Source organism: Cupressus sempervirens, chromosome 5 (assembly GCF_028749045.1).
Source record: "Cupressus sempervirens isolate cs-2001-9-10 chromosome 5, ASM2874904v1, whole genome shotgun sequence".
Lineage (NCBI taxonomy): Eukaryota > Viridiplantae > Streptophyta > Pinopsida > Cupressales > Cupressaceae > Cupressus > Cupressus sempervirens.
This window is the reverse complement of record NC_143122.1, coordinates 292,780,513-292,799,149: the sequence shown is the minus strand read 5'-3', so window position 1 is coordinate 292,799,149 and position 18,637 is coordinate 292,780,513. Positions and strand designations below refer to the sequence as shown.

At 34.8% G+C, this 18,637-nt stretch overlaps 1 protein-coding gene across 2 annotated transcripts in view; it reads left to right on the top strand.

The window, feature by feature from the left end:
• The first annotated feature begins 294 nt into the window (after positions 1–294).
• The window catches only part of ARC5 (P-loop containing nucleoside triphosphate hydrolases superfamily protein), a 246,658-nt gene continuing 228,315 nt past the window's right edge, over positions 295–18,637 (top strand). For both annotated transcript variants that reach the window (XM_089829852.1, XM_089829851.1), the window contains exon 1: positions 295–907. In XM_089829852.1, coding sequence (XP_089685978.1) covers positions 446–907 — 462 coding nt within the window. In that variant the 5' untranslated portion in view covers positions 295–445. The remainder of the gene's footprint in view (positions 908–18,637) is intronic.

The following is an 18,637-nucleotide window of genomic DNA, read 5'->3' as shown; positions in this document are numbered from 1 at the left end:
CTATTTCTCAATTATGATGCATAACTAAATACTATTAGCGTAATCCTTGCACCCTTCAAAGATGCAAGTGCTAGTATTAGATCAACACTAAATAATGTTCTCTTGGTAGTCATTTATGTGGTTGGCAAAGCTTCTATAGAGCTCTCTTTAATCGACCTAATGCTAGACTATAAAAGCCCCTTTCCTTTTCTTTTTTATTCATTCTACTCTATATTTAGAAAAACAAAAACAAAAACATTAAAAACATTAAAAACAATTCCTATAAACCCATCCCAAACGGGCGTTCCAATTTTCACACCCAAATCTCCCTCCGTGAAGACAGTGCTTTGGAAAGAAGAGACAAAATTCGTGATATTTTTGTAAACTTACAAAATGGCGATGGCTAAAACCAACCTATACTGATAATCTTCCTGCACGCAGTTGTCCTGCAAACCCCTCAACCACAATGAATGGGCTGTATTCGTCTTCGCCCTCACGATTGCAAGGGGCAAGAGTAGGAGCTGTAGAGAAATGGATATCATCTCAGGGTGGGGTTGGAGGCGCACCCACTTCTCCACCTTCCTCATCAAACAAAGACACCACCAGCAATGGTCATTGTTTTTTGACTGGAGTGAAGAAGGAGCAGCTGTACGAGGCATACAATGAACTGCACGGGCTTGCACAGGAGCTGGAGAAGGGGTTAGAGGCCCCTGCAATTGTGGTGGTTGGACACCAGACAGATGGGAAGAGTGCTCTCATAGAAGCTCTCATGGGGTTTCAGTTCAATCATGTAGGAGGAGGAACAAAGACACGAAGGCCCATTACTCTGCACATGAAGTACAATGCAGCTGCTCAACACCCCATCTGCTACCTTCTCTCTGAAGACAATCCTCCTCAGCACCAGGACAAAACTTTGGAGGATATTCAGGTACTTATAAATTGCTACGAAGGACATTATATTTCACATTGCTAGTAAGGACATTAGATTTTCACGGCCCATGGTAGCACATTTGTAAAGATTTTTAGATAAAACTGTTCAGTAATTTTTGATTGCCATTGTTCTCATGCCTTTCCCATCCGAACCCTTGATCATACTTGTAAGATGTAAAAACAACAATACAGATTTACCCAAAAGTCTTTACAAATTCACATCGCTAGCTTTTTTCTTATTTTCATTAGCAGACATACAGAACTTGAGTAAATGACTAACTGCAGCTTATCGTACTAAAACCAGGTGAGAAATAATCGTGTCTAGTAAATGACATATAAAGCTCACAGCAGTTTCAAGAAATCAAGTTTGATGTTAAGCTGATGCTGTATTTTTAAATTTTTTTTGGCTTTCCGGGGAAAGCGGCATTGCTAATTAGTCAGTTTGTGAATGTGAAATTGAAATTTGTTATACAAGTGAGATCAACATAAAATTTAACCCAAGTACAAATCCATATACCATACAGTTTTGTTTTTTAATAGTATATAGTGAGATTAAATAAGGCAATTTAACCAATTGGGACAAGTCACGATTAATAGGAGCATTCTCACCTGATTTTAGTATTTTTTTCGTTTTTAAATATGAATCTGAAATTCAACCAAGGGGACTGCGTGAAATACATACTAGAATAAGGTTTTCTTGTATCAGGAGATGTCTTAACATCGATCTTTGTTGTTGACCTGTGTCTCAAGTACTCAGAGATGCATGTCACAAAGACACTATATGCAGCACATTGTGACTCTTAAAACAATTAAACTGAATAGCAATAATAAACATACCGCAAAGAAATTCGTAACACCATATTTTCTTAACTAGGGAAGCCTGGTCAAGGGAAAACCCCGGTGGGGATGGTACCCACAAAATGATCCACTAATCAAAAGTACCTTGTGAAAGATTTTGCCTTTGTTAGGAGTCTATTGCATTCATATAGTGTATCTGTCCTTGTTAGAGGTCTCAACCCTTTTAGGAGTTGTATCACAAAAGGGTGGGTTCACTACTCTTACAACAATATACAACTTTACAAGTAGTCTATAGAAATACCAAAAACTTGACTACGCTGATATCTCAAATATTTGATTAGTCCTTTGCCGTCCCTCGCATCTGCTCATGCCCATATATCTCTGTTCTGCTCTGATCATCAAAACATAGTTTACCTAACATAAACAAAGTTTGCATCTAACAATCATACCATAGCATAAGCATTGGCAACTTCGCTTACCAAAATAATCTGCCTTTATACCCATTTCTATAACTCTTAAGCTGGTCGGCCTAAATACTAAGTAGCACGTTACCCAAAACATGATATTAAGATCTGCTAGGTAAGGGTTCATTCTTAAGTCCTTGAATTGACAAGTCAATTCAATGCCTTAGCTAAAATACGAAAATTGTCCCATGTACTCTTCCTCTGCAATAAGAAACTGCTAACTGATTTTCCATCCAAAACCTGTGCCCAACTGTCATAGTAATTTGAGCAAACATAGATGTATCAAGTAGATACCTTATTCTAACATATCTTAAAGTTGTAGACCCGTATCTACTTCCTGTTAACCTAGCTGACAAGAACAGTCTGCCTGTACTCCTGTACTCTGTTTTTCCTTGTTATATTTAGACAATTTTCTTTATTCCAACATACCAAACTATATAATTATCATAAGTGAACTTAGCCTTTCATAGGGTTGCCATTATTGACAACATTCAAGTGCTTACCACAATCAACTTGCCAACAATGTCCCCATTTGGCATTGATGGCAACATGTAAAAAAATTGACCGAGTATCCAAAAATCTTTAAAATTGTAAAACTTGACAAAATTGTGGTCATACAGGATTTGTATCATCTTTATATGCGACTGTACTATTCATACCTTTACATATACTCCTTTGTACATATTTTCTATTTGCTGCTACCCCTTTCTTATACCACTTATATATTTTTCACTGCCCACACTCCTCCTTTGACATCACTGGAAAAGGTGAGTATCATAAGTATGTACAGTTCAAAATTGTAGTGCCAAAAAGTTCATCAAGTCCAAAAACCTCATGCAATCTGAGAAGTTTCTTCTTAACATTTCACATTCCACATCCCAAGTCTTTTTAGTTGATTCTGCCACATGACTTACAGCACCAATTGCATATGCAGCTATTTCTGCACCATTTAAGTCCATAGATGTGAACTTCATATTATTTCTTTGCTGCAATTAGGGTATCCAATTCCTTCTGCAACATATCTAATTTAGGGGTCAAATTGTCTCTCAATAGACTGAATCTCTCTAAGATTCTGTTTCTTTTATGTTCCAAAGTGTGTATAGCATTATTGTCTTACTTATCCCTTTGTCTAGCTCAGTCACACTTAAGGCATTCTGCTCAAACTCATTTGTTAGCTGTTCTAGTTTGTCCTCATCCTCTTTGATACATTTTTCAACATTTTCAACATAATCATGTGGCCTTGTGCATGCTATGTACTTCTTCTTTGCTTCAACAATACAACTTATATTTTTTATGTACTCATCAATGACTAAACATCATTTGCTATGTTTGCACATACCTTCTGAAATTGTACTAACTCAAACTCTTGTTGTGCTCTTATTTTAGCTGTCTCAGTCAAAGTAGTGATGTGATCATCAAATTCATCAATGACTTGACTAAGATTCTCTGCAATGCTTGTTCTTTGTAACTGTGGTGGTGTAGGCAATGTCTTTCGCAATCTGTCCAAAGCTTTCTTAAGTATCATCTTGTGTTTTTCTGACTTCTTCTCCAACTGTTCCATGGCTTTAGCATAAGCAAATGATGATATATCTACATGAATCCTTTTTCATCCATGTCTTCCTTGATTAACTTTGTAATATCCTCAGACATGCTGCTACTTGCCAACAATGTTTGAAATGATGTAATTGGTGTTGAAGGTGTGGCAGTTTCCTTATCTTTTTCAACTGATCTGTGCTCAACAATAGAAGGCTGAGTATTTAACTGAACTACCTTTCCTGCACTTTGTTCAACCATATTGGTCTGATCATCTCCCTTAATTGATCATCTGCTGTGGGAAATGAAGATGTATCTTCATTTGCCACTGATAGCAAATTAGTCTGATCTAAATCCATGTCTTATGTCCTTGGCTAGCCTCCACATTCTGATCATCCTGCTTATTTTCCTCATGATTATTACCTATCTCTTCAACTCTCTACTCATCCTATTTGTCCTCATGTTATTCTTTTTCTTGTTTGTCCTCTTCTTTGTCATTGTCACTAATATAACCTGCCATGCTAACTGCTTAAGACATCATGTTACCTACATCAGTATTGTCCACATTATCCTCTTGCTTGTTCTGTTCTTCCTCTTCAGGTATGGGGTGTAAAGAAATAGGAACTCCACTGATGTAGGAATCTGGTTGCTTAACTGTACTCACAAATTGACGTGTATCTATATCTTCTTCTGTCATAACAGTAGGTTCATTGATTGATATGCCAACTGATCTTTTCTTTGGTTGCATCTGCTTCAAGTTAGGATCATTGAATACCTTTAAAAGTGCTATTTCAGTTTCAGCTTCTACCTCATCATATTGTCCAGCCATAAGCTTTACTAATCTCATCGAAGTTCTAAGTTTAGGCTTTACTTGTTCAAGAACATTATTCATATCTTCAAAACTTATTAATGTACAAACTTCTCCTACTTTGTCCTCTTTCATTTTCTTATCTTCCCCAATTGCTCTAAGTATCTTTTCTTCTAACTTGTTAAACAAATGATCTGGAAAATTGCCTTTTAACTCTACTACATTCTTCTTGAAATTTAATAAATGCTTTATAATTGAGCTCTCAAGCATACCTTGTTTATGTTCATCATACATCCAGTAAAACCTTTGAATCTGATCCAAATTTCCATCATGTTCAACTAATTTATGCTTTTACATCTATCTCTGGTTTTTTTGGCTCTTCTGCAACATTGTTTTCAACTTCTGGTTCTTCATCTTTCCTGGTTTCCTTCTCTTTTGTGCTCGTCTTCTTCTCCGTAATCTTTGGCTTCTTGGTGTTGGGGCCATGAGCTTTTGCCTTTTGCCTTGAAGCTTTCTTAGGCTCACTCTTGGATGATTCTTCTGATTTCACAGTAGGTGTAGTCCTTGTTGTCCTTCTTGGGGCACTATGAACTTCAGTAATAACTTGAACTTAGTAATCTCAATCTCTTCATTGTCTTTAGCGTTTTCAGCCTCTGAAATAGTCTCCTTTACCTATGTAGTGTTGAAGATGGTAGCTGCGATAGAGATCTTTATCTCTGGAAATATGAACATTATTACCGTTATTGTTACATTCAGCTGAAAAGGACACTTATGTTTAAATTGTAATATTGAATGTAATAACATGTGTCATTCACATGCATTGAGGCATGAATATTTGAAGAGTTATTATTAATTATAGGAGTAATGAGAATCTCAAGAGACCTTTCAGTTATCATGTGAAGAGTCTCTCCTATTGTTATATATTTGCATCATGCAAAGGATATTGTACACTTGAACATTTCATTATCAATAAAGATGTTTTTGTGTTGTGTGGCTGGGTTTTTCCCTTCATTCTCGAAGGGTTTTCCTAGGATAATTCTGATGTTTTTTGTTTCTGTTTTCTCTTTCTTATTGCTGATTATCTTCATGGATTTCTGGGCTCCAGTTTCAACATGGTATTAGAGCCAGGTTGATAACAGTAATAAATTATAACCTTGGCGGATCATGAAGTCCTATGTTTTGCATTAGGGGTCTTTAATTAGAGCTTGTTATGATTTCTGGTGGAGATTCAGATTCAAAGTGTTGTGTTGAGGAAATATACGATGGTCATATTCTTTGCTAATGAGAATTGATCATCTCTCAATCCATATCCGTTTTTTTTTATGGATCTTGTTTTTTGAAGTACAGACAATATTTCTATTGCACTCTGATCGGGAAAATTTATGGACTCCCGACATTCATCAGTGATATTATTTCTCCTTGTTTTTGGCATAAGTGGCTTCTTCCTGCGGTAACAACAGTCTCCGTGGGAGGTAAAGAGTCATCTATTGTTCAGATCACTGTGGCTAGTGATTCTTTCATTTCCAGAGTCCACTATTACTGTTGATGAGGAGACATCGTCACGAAGGTTAAATTTTGATTGCAGCAACTGCATGCATGATCAGGGAAGTATTGTTTATTTTCATTTTTAATCATTCCTAGCGATATTAAATTTGGAGTTTATCATTTTTTTGCATCTTGTTTTTTATACCGCTCACTCTCTAGAGGTGCCGTAATAAGTTTTGGCTCTTGTCTATAATCTAGCCATGTTGTCACTGTCCTTCTTTATGATCCATGATGGTTCTCTCATTTATTTCTTTGTCTTTTATATGAATCGGTGAAGAGAAATCTAGTGCGAGTCTTGATTTTTTTATGCAATGAGAAGTATGTAATGTCAATGGTGAGTATACCAAACAGAAGTCCACGAGTTGGGGTTCTTCCTCCTTTGCATCATAGATCTGGTTGCTGGAAGAGCATCAATATGATTGATGTATGATCTTTATCTCATCGACAACATGCCGTACAGGACACAGAGAGTTCCTCAGTTTATCATCATTCTTCTATTTTGTACTAACAAAAATCTCACTCGGAGGCCCTTTATAGGTAAGAAAAATCTTTGGTGTGGGAGTAATCTGTGAATGGAGGTGGGAAAATTGAATATGTTGGGGTGCTTGCTATCTGCATGTCCTGATCGTCCTCAAACCAAAATCGCTAAGGATGACGCTTTATTTATTTGTGATATTGGGACCATTAGATGACCAGAGCAAGTATATGTTTCGATATGTGGAAGTAAAGATTTTCATCAAACCGATTGCACATGGCAGTGAAGGTTGTGGACCTGAAGCCACATTGATGATCTGACAAGCCTGATGAGTGAGAATCTAAGATCACATCAATTTTGATCGAGCTCTCACGGGGGGGTAGTTATCAAGAAGCATGTATCGCTTCATTCTATGAGTTGTTTTAAATCCTATTATGAAAGATAGACAAGTATTTATTATTATGAAATAGACAAGCTCGATCACGTCAGGTAACCGTAATATTGTGTGTTACTTATCATAGGTAAGTCTTTACTCCTATAGGGCATGGCCTTGTCTTTAATAGATTTGGTAGAGTAATAGGAGTTGTCATTTGCATTATTAAATTTAGGTATGTTTATGTTATTTTTGTATTCATATCATAGATAACTATGATATACTCTCATCTGCTCATTTACCTGTCGTATTCATTGTGACATGTTTACATGAGTTTCAATCGACATTGAGTATAGAAGAGTTATAATATTCTGTGAAAAGGAGTTCTTTTAAAGACGAGAATTTGTGAAAGGGAGTTCTTTCTCTGTGCATGTGCTTAGAATAGGTTGCATATAAAAGAGATAAGTATTATTGTGATATCACACGCATTATTTTGGTTGTAGAGGTTTTTCTTTATATTAGTTCGTGTGCATGTTGATAAAAAATAATTGAGTATTTATGATTATATCTCTTGAAAACTGGGTATACATAGTGTTTGTCTTAGCAATGATATTTGTGATTGATTAATCAGAGGGAGTTCTTGATTGAGAGGGAGTTCTCATTAATACCCTTGTTTTCTTTTACATACTTCGGTATAGTAGACTTTTTGAGACTCGTGTTGGAAAAGAGTTTCAATTATGATTAGGTTTGAAAGTTTATGACAAGATTATTTTACTGATCTCTCTTGATTGTAGGATGTAACAAGACAAGGATTATAGCTCTAGAGGAAGATGTTGAGCTTGAGAGGGAGATTTAGCTTCAAAGGGAGTCTTCATAATTAAGAGGGAGTACTTATGGAATCCCCATAACTCTCATAGATGCTTGTGATTCTTGCGGTATTTATAAAGTTTGAGACTTAAATGGAATCAAGTTTTAGTTTGTTATTGCCTATTTTATTCTTGTGTGAATAAATGAGATTGTAAGATCAACTATGATAACTCTTTCACTATGCGATGGTGAACATCATGTTGAGAGAGTCCATGATGTCATCATGTTGAGAGAGTCCATGAACATCATGTTGAGAGAGTCCATGATGTTATCATGTTGAGAGATTCCGTGATGGGAGTTGAATGGTCATGTTGAGAGATTCCATGACAGTTCATGAGATCATGATTAAAGACTTAGCTGTGAGTCTTACAAATCTTTCATGTTGAGAGATTCCATGAATGTGATTAATTGTTACAGGTTTTCATGTTGAGAAATTCCATGAATGTGATTAAATTGTTACAGGTTTTCATGTTGAGAGATTCCATGAATGTGATTAATTGTTACAGGTTTTCATGTTGAGAGATTTCATGAATGTGATTAATTGTTACAAGGTTTCATGTTGAGCGATTCTATGAATGTGATTGATTGTTAAGTTTTTCATGAATCTGATAGGATATATGGGATAAGATTTCATCATTAACATTTTGGTTGCAGTCTTGTGTGATTGTTCAACTAAAGATCAGTCTTGAAGATGGTAGTTGCGATAGAGATCTTTATCTCTGGAAATATGAACGTTATTACTGCTATTGTTATGTTCAACTGAAAAGGACACTTATGTTTAAATTGTAATATTGAATGTAATGACATGTGTCATTCACATGCATTGAGGCATGAATATTTGAAGAGTTATTATTAATTATAGGAGTTATGAGAATCTCAAGAGACCTTTTGTTTATCATGTGAAGAGTCTCTCCTATTGTTATATATTTGCATTATGCAAAGGATATTGTACACTTGAACATTTCATTATCAATAAAGATATTTTTGTGTTGTGCGGTCGGGTTTTCCCCTTCATTCTCAAAAGGTTTTCCCAGGATAATTTTGATATTCTTTGTTTCTGTTTTCTCTCTTTCTTATTGCTGATTATCTTATTTTTGGGCTTCAGTTTCAACATGTAGAGCTTGTGCCTTCAAGCTTGGATTTGGTGTGAACCTCGCTTGCCTTCTTAACCTCTTGCCATTCTTCCTTTCTCATTCCTCCTTCCATGGCCATCCTTTCTACCATCTTTTCTACTTTACTTTTCCTAGTGCCACTGTACAATTGTTCCCTCACTGCACTGTATTTCTCTTGGTATGTATCCCATCTTTCACATGTAATGTCCCTAGGTGAATCTAGCATCACCTTAACATACCTTCTAACAGAGTTCATAACCCATAGGATGTATGAAGATTTTCCTTGGCTCAACTGCTTCTACGCAAGTATAATCAGTGTCTACCATGAAGCAAATGATCTCTGCATATTTCTTGACCACTTTGCTTGGAGTCCTATGTCTCTGCTTCATCTCAATCTGAAAACCTTTAATCATATCAAAGATATCTGCTGTGATTCTTGTCTTATTCTGCATGCTATAGTAATTAGTGATAAGTTTGATTGTGCATTTGTCAGTTACCCATGTTGTATGGGGCATGTTTTATGGCAAAATAATGAATGCGTTATTAAACATAGATCATGTAAAGTTTCTGCAAATTCTGCTATAAATCAAACTGATATAATACCTTTCTAGTGTTGGAGATGGTCTTTATCAATATCGGATGGAATATTAATTCTTCTTACTGTGATGTATGGTTCTGCAATCATATATTTATTTCTGGTGTAAGTCGTATGAGGTTGTGAATGCTAAAGAAGTAGACTTACTTTCAATCTGTGTTCTTTATCCACATTCACACCCTACATAAATATAGCAACCAAGGGGAATGTCCAGATCTGACAGTAGTTCTCTACTATTTAGTACATAATCTAAGAGATTGTCATCTCTCATAATGTCTTTTATACAAATGTTCATTATCTCAGAGATCGTCACCTCTTAGATAATGAATACAAATCGTGAAGCTCATAACAGTCAATAGTCGGGCAATAATAATTTTAACTCACAATTATTTCATTAATAATTAAAGAATACAAATGTATTATAATTCAACCATACCAAGTCTTTTTCTAAAGTGATCTATCTTCACCCGAGAGAGAGGTTTGGTAAGAATATCTGCTCCCTTTCTAGTTGGCCTTAATCGGTTCTCTTTCAAATTGGCGTCCAATGGAGAAAGATATTTAGTTAGTGTTTAAACCAAATAAGTTGATCAAGTTTAGTCTTAACAATATTACCCAAGGAAGATGCCGATCACAACTAAGGAAGAGACAATTATTTATAGGCTTTAATTACAAAAGGATTTCATGCATTCTCAGATCTGTACAATCTGTAGAATTAGACCAGTATGATTTCATAGTTACAGAATTAACGCTCCCTCTTAACTTGATAATAATACTGAGAGATAACATATCTAGCACCATCAATTAAGATGAATAAGCATAGATTGATACTCTATATCTATTTGAATCTTCTAAACATGTGGTATCATTGAACACATGATACTATGTCATATTACTATTCCTGTGATATGACTTATCACTTATACTTGTGATAACAGTATTGCTTGGAGTGCAATATACAGGTTAATATCTGGAGAATGATTAAATTCTTTCTTTATCCAAGTTGTGACTCATAGGTAGTGGCAGACCCATATCACAATATGATCCTGAGTTAAGATCTACCATTACACAGGATAAAATCTGGAGAATGATTAAATTCTTTCTTTATCCAAGTTTGTGACTCATAGGCATAGAAATGTCTACATCACAATGTGATCTTGAACTCATCTAGATTTGACAGTAGTTCTCTACTATTTAGTACATTATCTAAGAGATTGTCATCTCTCATAATGTTTTTTATACACGTGTTCATTATCTCAGAGATCATCACCTTTTAGATAATGAATACAAATGGTGAAGCCCATAACAGTGAATAGCTTGGCAATAATAATTTTAACTCACAATTATTTCATTAATAATTAAAGAATACAAATGTATTATAATTCAACCATACCAAGTCTTTTTTTGAAGTGATCTATCTTCACTCGAGAGAGAGGTTTGGTAAGAATATCTGTTGTTTGATCTGTTGTGCAAATGTATTCTAATTTTAGAGTATTCTTGTCTACCATATCTCTTACGTAATGGTAAGGAATTACAATATGCTTGGATTTGTCATGAAAAATTGGATTCACAAAAAGCTTGATGGAACTCTGATAGTCACAGTGAATAATAGTGGGATTCATAGGTTGACCAAATAATCCCACAAGTATCTTTCTAAGCCAAATTGCTTCTCGAGAGGCCATTGCTACTGCAATGGATTCAACTTCTGTGGAACTCTGTGTTACTATGACTGCATTTTGCATATCCATGATATCATTGTTGAGCCTAAACTGAAACGACATCCTGAAGTGCTTTTCCTATCATTAACACTTCCACTCCAATCTGAGCCTGTGAATCCATGTAAGTCCAAGTCAATCTTCTCATATTTAAGCCCAAGGTTAAGAGTGCCTTATAAGTATCTCATAATGTGTTTGACTCCAACTAGGTGAATCTCCTTTGGCTCACACATAAATTGACTTATGGCATTAACAACATAGCAAATATCAGGTCTTGTATTTACCAAGTACATAATGGACTCAATCATCTGTCTGTAAAGAGTAGAATCTATGGAGGGTGATTCTGTTGCTGCTTCCTTAAGTTTGTGTAGATTAGTCTTCATAGGAGAAGACATAGGTCTACAGTTCCACATTCCAAATCTCTTCAAGATGTCTAATGTATACTTTGCTTGATTAAGTATATTGCTGTCAAAGTTCTGCCATATATCCAGTCCTAAGAAGTAATGAAGGAGTCCTAAATCTTTCATTTCAAATTCTCTGATTAGATCTTTCTTGCATTGATCTATAAGATGATCATCACCTGTTATTAGTAAATCATCAACATATATAATATCAAAATTATCATATCATCTTTATCCTTTTTATAATAGAGATTTGAATCAGCTTCATTCTTGGAGAATCCTAAACTAGTGAGATACTTATCAATTCTTTCAGACCAATGCCCTTAGAGCTTGTTTAAGCCCATAGATAGCTTTCTTGAGCCTGCAAACAAAGACTTTAGGGTTATGAGTTTCAAATCCTTTAGATTGTTCCAAATATACCTTTTCTGTAATCTTTCCATTTAGAAATGCTGTTTTCACATCAATCTGATGTATGTTCCATCCCTTCGATGCTGCAATAGCTAGGACTGCTCTTACAGAGGTCTATCTGGCAATTGGAGCAAAGGTTTTTTCATAATCAATTCCCTCCTTCTGAGAGAAACCTCTGGCTACGAATTAGGCTTTATATTTTTCAATGCTATGGTTAGCAGCATGCTTGATTTTAAATATCCACTTAGAGGAAACAATAGATTTTCTTTCAGGCCTAGGAACAATTTCCCAAACATCATTCTTAATAATGGATTGGTATTCTTCTATCATAGCATCCTTCCAAGTTTTATGTTTAATAGCATCTAAGACATTGGCTGGTTCTAATTTAGATAAATCACTCATGTTTGTTGCATAACTAAAAAATCTTTTGGGTCTTTTGCTTTTTTTGAAGGTTCCAGATGGTGTAACGAAGTCTTGTGCTTCCTCTACAGTCTTAATAGCCCAAAGTGGTATTTTCTTAGGATTTTGCGTTTCCTCAAGATTAAGATTTTGAATTTCATCTTCAATTTCTTCAATGTTCTCCCTCTAAAACTTAGATTCATGATTTTCTTTAGAACTAGGTATATGAGTAGGATCTTCAGAACTAAGGGCTCTTTTGAATGCTAAATCTTCTTCAAACATTACATGCCTACTAAGTTCAATGTTTTTCTAACTAGGTATGAAAGCTATATATGTTTTAGACGTTTCACTATACCCGACAAAAATACTTTTCCTCCCGGAGGGTTCTAACTTTGTTCTCTTTTCTTTTGGAACATGTATGTATACAGGGCACCCAAATATCCTAAGATGACTTATATTTGGTTTAACCTTAGAAAAGACTTCTTCAACAATTTTATCTTTAAGGTAGGAGTGAGGACTTCCCATTTTGAATATAGACAACAGTACATGAGGCTTCTACCCAAAGATAATACTCTAAATTTTAATCAATTATCATAGCTCTTACTGTTTTTATAAATGTTCTATTCTTCCTTTTTGCTACCCTGTTTTGCTGTGGGTTATAAGGAACAATATACTCCCTCTTAATTTTTGCTTCTTTACAAAAATCTTTAAACAAATTTGAAGTGTATTTCCCTCCATTGTTAGACCTAAAAGTTTTAATTTTGTGTCTTGATATATATTCAGTTAAGTATTTGAATTCTTTGAATCTCTTAAGGATTTCTTCTGTTTCTTTACATTTTAAGAAGTAAATCCAAGTTTTCCTAGAGAAATCATCTATAAAAAATATATAGTACCAGAATCCTCCAAGGGATGGAACAAACGTAGGTCTACATAAATTCGAGTGGATTAATCCTAAAACATTATTAGTTTTTCTAGTGCTATCTTGAAATGGATTTTTGGTGTTCTTACCTAGAGCACATCCTTTGCATATGCTTGAATGATCTTTATTCAACTTAGGTAAACTAGTAACCATCTTCTCTATAGTTGATAAGGTTTTGTAATTTAGATGTCCTAACCTTCTGTGCCATATTTCGTTTGCATTAGTAGCTTTATGAATTAAGGCTTGAATAGGTTGACTAGGTTCTGTATTTAATTCGTACAGGTATCCCTTCCTTTGACCAATTAACTTTGATTTCTTAAATGAAGAGTTCTTAGACCAAGTCATTACTTTACCATCCATGAATGCAACTTTGTGTCCATCATCTTCAAGTGTTGTATCAGATATTAGATTCCTCTTAATTCTCGGTACATAGAGTTCTCCTTTGAGACGAAGAGAAATGCCTGACTTTAGTTTCAAGGTGTAGTTCCCAATTCCTTTGACAGGATGAGTGGAATTATCAGCTATGGTAACTTCGTCATAAATTGCTTCTGATAATGAGTCTAGTACTTCTTTGTATCTTGTAATGTGTCGAGATGATCCACTATCAATTACCTAGGCTTTGCTTGATAATTCACTTGATAGTGCTAAATAAAATACACGTTTCTCAGGATCATAATTCTCATCTTTCTCAGTAACGTTTGTACAGTTTACTTGCTGTTTTAAATTTTCAAGGCAATTAGATCTATAGTGTCCAAATTTTTCACATTTGAAGCACCTTATTTTGGATAGATCTTTCTTGGGTTTGTCATTTCTTTGATTACCCTTCTTCTTCTTGAAATGCTTCTTCTTACCTTTATAGTAATTTGTGTTGAGAACATGAAGTTGTTCATTTTCAGTTTTCAATTTTCCTCCTTTCTTGAGTTGCTTAGATTCTTCTTGAAAGCAATTTCCTTTAAGTCTATTGAAGTCTGAAAGTTTGTCTCTAGCACTTACTCCTTGTGAGAAAATTTTCCTTGAATCTGGTAATCCATCTATTGCCATTAATGTTAATTCTTCATCATCAATTATGTACTGAATGCTTATAAGTTCATCTCTTAGACTGGCCACCCTTAGGAAGTATGAATTCATAGATTCGCCCTTATTTTTATATGATTTAGTTGCCTTTTTAGTGACAGGGTTCTAGTTTTATTATTAACCTCATATGCATTGATTAATGCACTCATCATTTTGAATGCCGTCTGTGTAATGACCCTTACTCTAAAGGCCACTAAAAACTCCAATGTTGAACTGTGACAATTCATCAAATAATTGGCATGCAACTGTTTAGTGGACAGAGATGTAGTGTTTTCAAGGTTGTAGCAACAAATTTACCAAATATGATTGATGTAACAAATGAAACACAATATAATAACAGTACCAACAAAATTTAGAAAATCTGATTGTAATATGCCATCAAGGACTGGACTATTACAATTATAACAATTGCAATATAAAGCACTTATGGAAACAGCTAACAATCCAATTTAGGTTAATGAACAACAGCGTCTGACTGCTATAACAAGGACTAATCATATACAATTTGCACTTAGTTGTTTTTAGCAACCAAATCAACATCAAGAACCTGAAATCGCCACCTCAATTTGTTGTCACATGCATGAATCCGAAATTGCACCTCCGTCCCCTGCCTGATTGCAAACCTTGCGATTAATGCTGATGGGATTGACTGAATGATGACTGATTGAAACTTAGATCTGTTTTGGACCTGCTTCTATACAACTTGTCAATACTGCCGTACCTGTACGGCTCTGTGCAATTTTTTATATAATTCGCAGCCTTCAAACACAGTGCCTAACTGGTATGGACTGAATCGCCACTGAACAGGAAATAACCTCCTCAAGTGCCCAAGTCGTGCCTCTCTAGCTGCCGCCCCTGTTTGGAGAAGATAATTTTAAATAAATTATTGGCTGCCTCCAAGTACCAACACAAGCACCTAAAATGATCTCTACTTCTTGGTGAACCAAGCGCCACTTTAAGAGCATGAAATCGATAGCTCTAGGAACCTCTATGAACAAAAACGTGTTATCCTTGTCTGCAGCGACTGAGACTGAAATCTGATAACAGGGGTACTGAAATGCCTCCAAATGCACTTTCCGATTACCACAGACCAATACAAAGCTTCCACAAATGGTGTTCCCCAATGAAAGAAGAGAATTGATGCACATAAGAGCTTCAATGTATGAAATCGTTGGACTCAATACATTGCCATGAGAAACTAAATGGACTGAAATCTGAATCTGAGTATGCAAATCGACCTCCAAGAATGAAGATTTTGATTACAAATTGTCTCCAGCAATGTGCCGAATCAAACCATACAAAAACTTGGCCAAAGGCCTCTAAGTGTCACCGATGAAGCTCTAATAGAAAGTCTGAAGTAACTTTCTCCCAGCTGCAATAATTCAAGTGATATTCCACACCCTCAAAATTGCGTACAAATTGAGAGTTTTCATTCCCAATGGCCAAAGACAACTGCGGAAACCCTAGGTTCCACAACCATCAACAACAGACAACAACAACAACAAATCTGGACGATTAGAATGAAGCCCGGGGTGCCTATTTATTCTTTTTCTCCACTTTCTCCAGAAACTTCTAGAACATTATTTATTTTATCTATTAAGTGACTTTATAAAAATATTTTATAATTCAAGTCACTTTATTAAATTAATTAAATATAAAGTTACCTTTTAATATTTATTTATTTGATAACTTTATAAATAATTAACTTAATATCACTTATTTGTTTAATTAAAATAATTAATTAGTCATCCTCATAAAATATTCATTATTTTGGACAACCTAATTAATTAAATTAATTAAATCAAATTGCCTCCAAAAATGGGGACATGACAGTCTGATGTTTCGTTAGCATAGGTACTAGTTTATTTTTAACTCTATCTAATATGATTCTCATGGCTTTTCTGTTTCCTTTGATCCACATAGTTTGATTAGGTTCAATATCAAGTTGCTTGGATTCTTTATCAACAAGTTGTGATACATCATTATTGTCAAGAGCCATCATAATTCTGAATTTCCATGCAATAAAATGGTCTTTACCATCAAATCTATCTTCGGGTCCGATTGTACTAGCCAATGTAGCCATTGTAGGAATGATGCTAGATATGTATCTTTAAATCTAATTACTAATTTGCAGAGCCAAGGTTCAACTACCAGAGCTTTGATACCATGTAAAGTTTCTGCAAATTCTGCCATAAATGAAACTGATATACTACCTTTCTAGTGCTGGAGATGGTCTTTATCAATACTAGATGGCATATTAATTCTTCTTACTGTGATGTATAGTTCTGCAATAATATATTTATTTCTGCTATAAGTCATATGAGGCTGTGAATGCTAAAGAAGCAGACTTCGTTTCAATGTGTGTTCTTTATCCACATTCACACCTTACATAAATATAGCAACCAAGAGGCATGTCCTTAGAAAGGACATGTCCCTTTCTAGTCGGCCTTAATTGCTTCTCTTTAAAATCGACGTCCAATGGAGAAAGATATTTAGTTAGTGTTTAAACTAACTAAGTTGATCAAGTTTAGTCTTAACAATGTTTCCCAAGGAAGACGCCGATCACAACTAAGGAAGAGACAATTATTTATGGGCTTTAATTACAAAGGGATTTCATGCATTCTCAGATCTGTACGATCTGTAGAATTAGACCAAGATGATTTCATAGTTATGGAATTAACAGATCATAAATGATCTATATACACAAGAATGTTTCTATATCAAACAGAGAGAGAAACAAAAACATTTTGAAGAAAGAAAGACAAAGTTTCCATGGTATGTAGAGAGAGAATATGGAAACATAGAAGAGAAGTGAATCTACGAAAGAGAGAGAAACAAAAATAGAGAGATTTATCTCTAATACCCTCCCTTAATGGTCAATCTAACTTCAAAACAAAAAAATTGCAAGGGAATCCACTGTGTATGTTCTGTGATAATGGTTTGTGGTAGCATTGACTGTGGTAGGACAAGTGTCAGTACCTAGAACAAATGCCTCAAGGCGATGGTACTTGAAGATTGTCATCATTCTCTACTTCCAGGTGTAGTAATTCTTTCCGTTGAATCGTTGGCCTTCCAAGAGAAGTTTCGTGAGAAATGCCATGACACGATTTTCAATGCAAAAACAAAACATGAATATCTGAGAAGGCAGGAACTTCGAGGCAGATTGAGGGAAGACCTAGAAAAATGAAACGACACCCTAAAGAGAGCTCAAAAACACAAAGAATCTAAAATTAGATTTTGTATTCATTGGCTTAAAAATCTATGCACAAAAAACAATGCACCTAGAAAAAACAGAGACCAACCCTATTGAGATTTGCAAAAACCTATCAAGGATTTGTAAAAGGTTTTTTAAAATCAACATGGGAAAAGAGAGTTTGGAAAGAAACCTTGGCCATTATTGAGAAAACCAAAAAAATGGCAGATTTGACTATAAAAAATGGTGGAAATGAAATTGCTAGATGAAAATTAGAGACGAAGGGTTTAAAACACCCGAGGCACCACCCTTTGTAGAAGATGTGTAGGAAAAAAATGTCGAAAATGCCGAAAAAGAAGGCAACAAAATTGCAGAAAAAATAGAAAAACACTCAGCCACCCTTTGTAGAAAATGTGCAGAAAAAATAGGTTGAAAATGCCCAAAAAGAAGGCCACAAAATTGCAGGAAAAATAGAAAAACACTCAGAACAATGACGCCCAAAAGAAAAAACATGCCAAATACAGAGCAAATTCCCTTCCCAAAAAATGTTGCTAAGAAACTCTATTTGGGTTTTGAGGAAAAACGAATGCCTAGAAAAAGAAAAATGGTAAAAATCAAAATGAACACACCCAGGCAAAGATTTTTGAAAATCTTTAGTCTAAAAATTTCAAGAAGAAATTATTAATTAAAGATTTTCGGAAACCTACTTCAAAAATTAACTCAAGAAATTTCAATAGTTAAATTATTATTTTTCGAAAAAAATAGCCCTGATACCATATCATGGTAAAATAGTGAATGTGTTATTAAACAGAGATCGTGAATGATCTATATATACAAGTATATACAAGAATGTTTCTATAACGAACAGAGAGAGAAGTAGAAACATTCTGAAGAGAGAAAGAGGTTTCCATATTGAATAGAGAGAGAATATGGAAACATAGAAGAGTCACCATTAGAAATAGAAGTAAGTCTACGGAAGAGAGAGAAATAGAAATAGAGAGATTTAACTCTAATAGTTAGGGAATTTTTGCATGATATGGAAGAATATATAC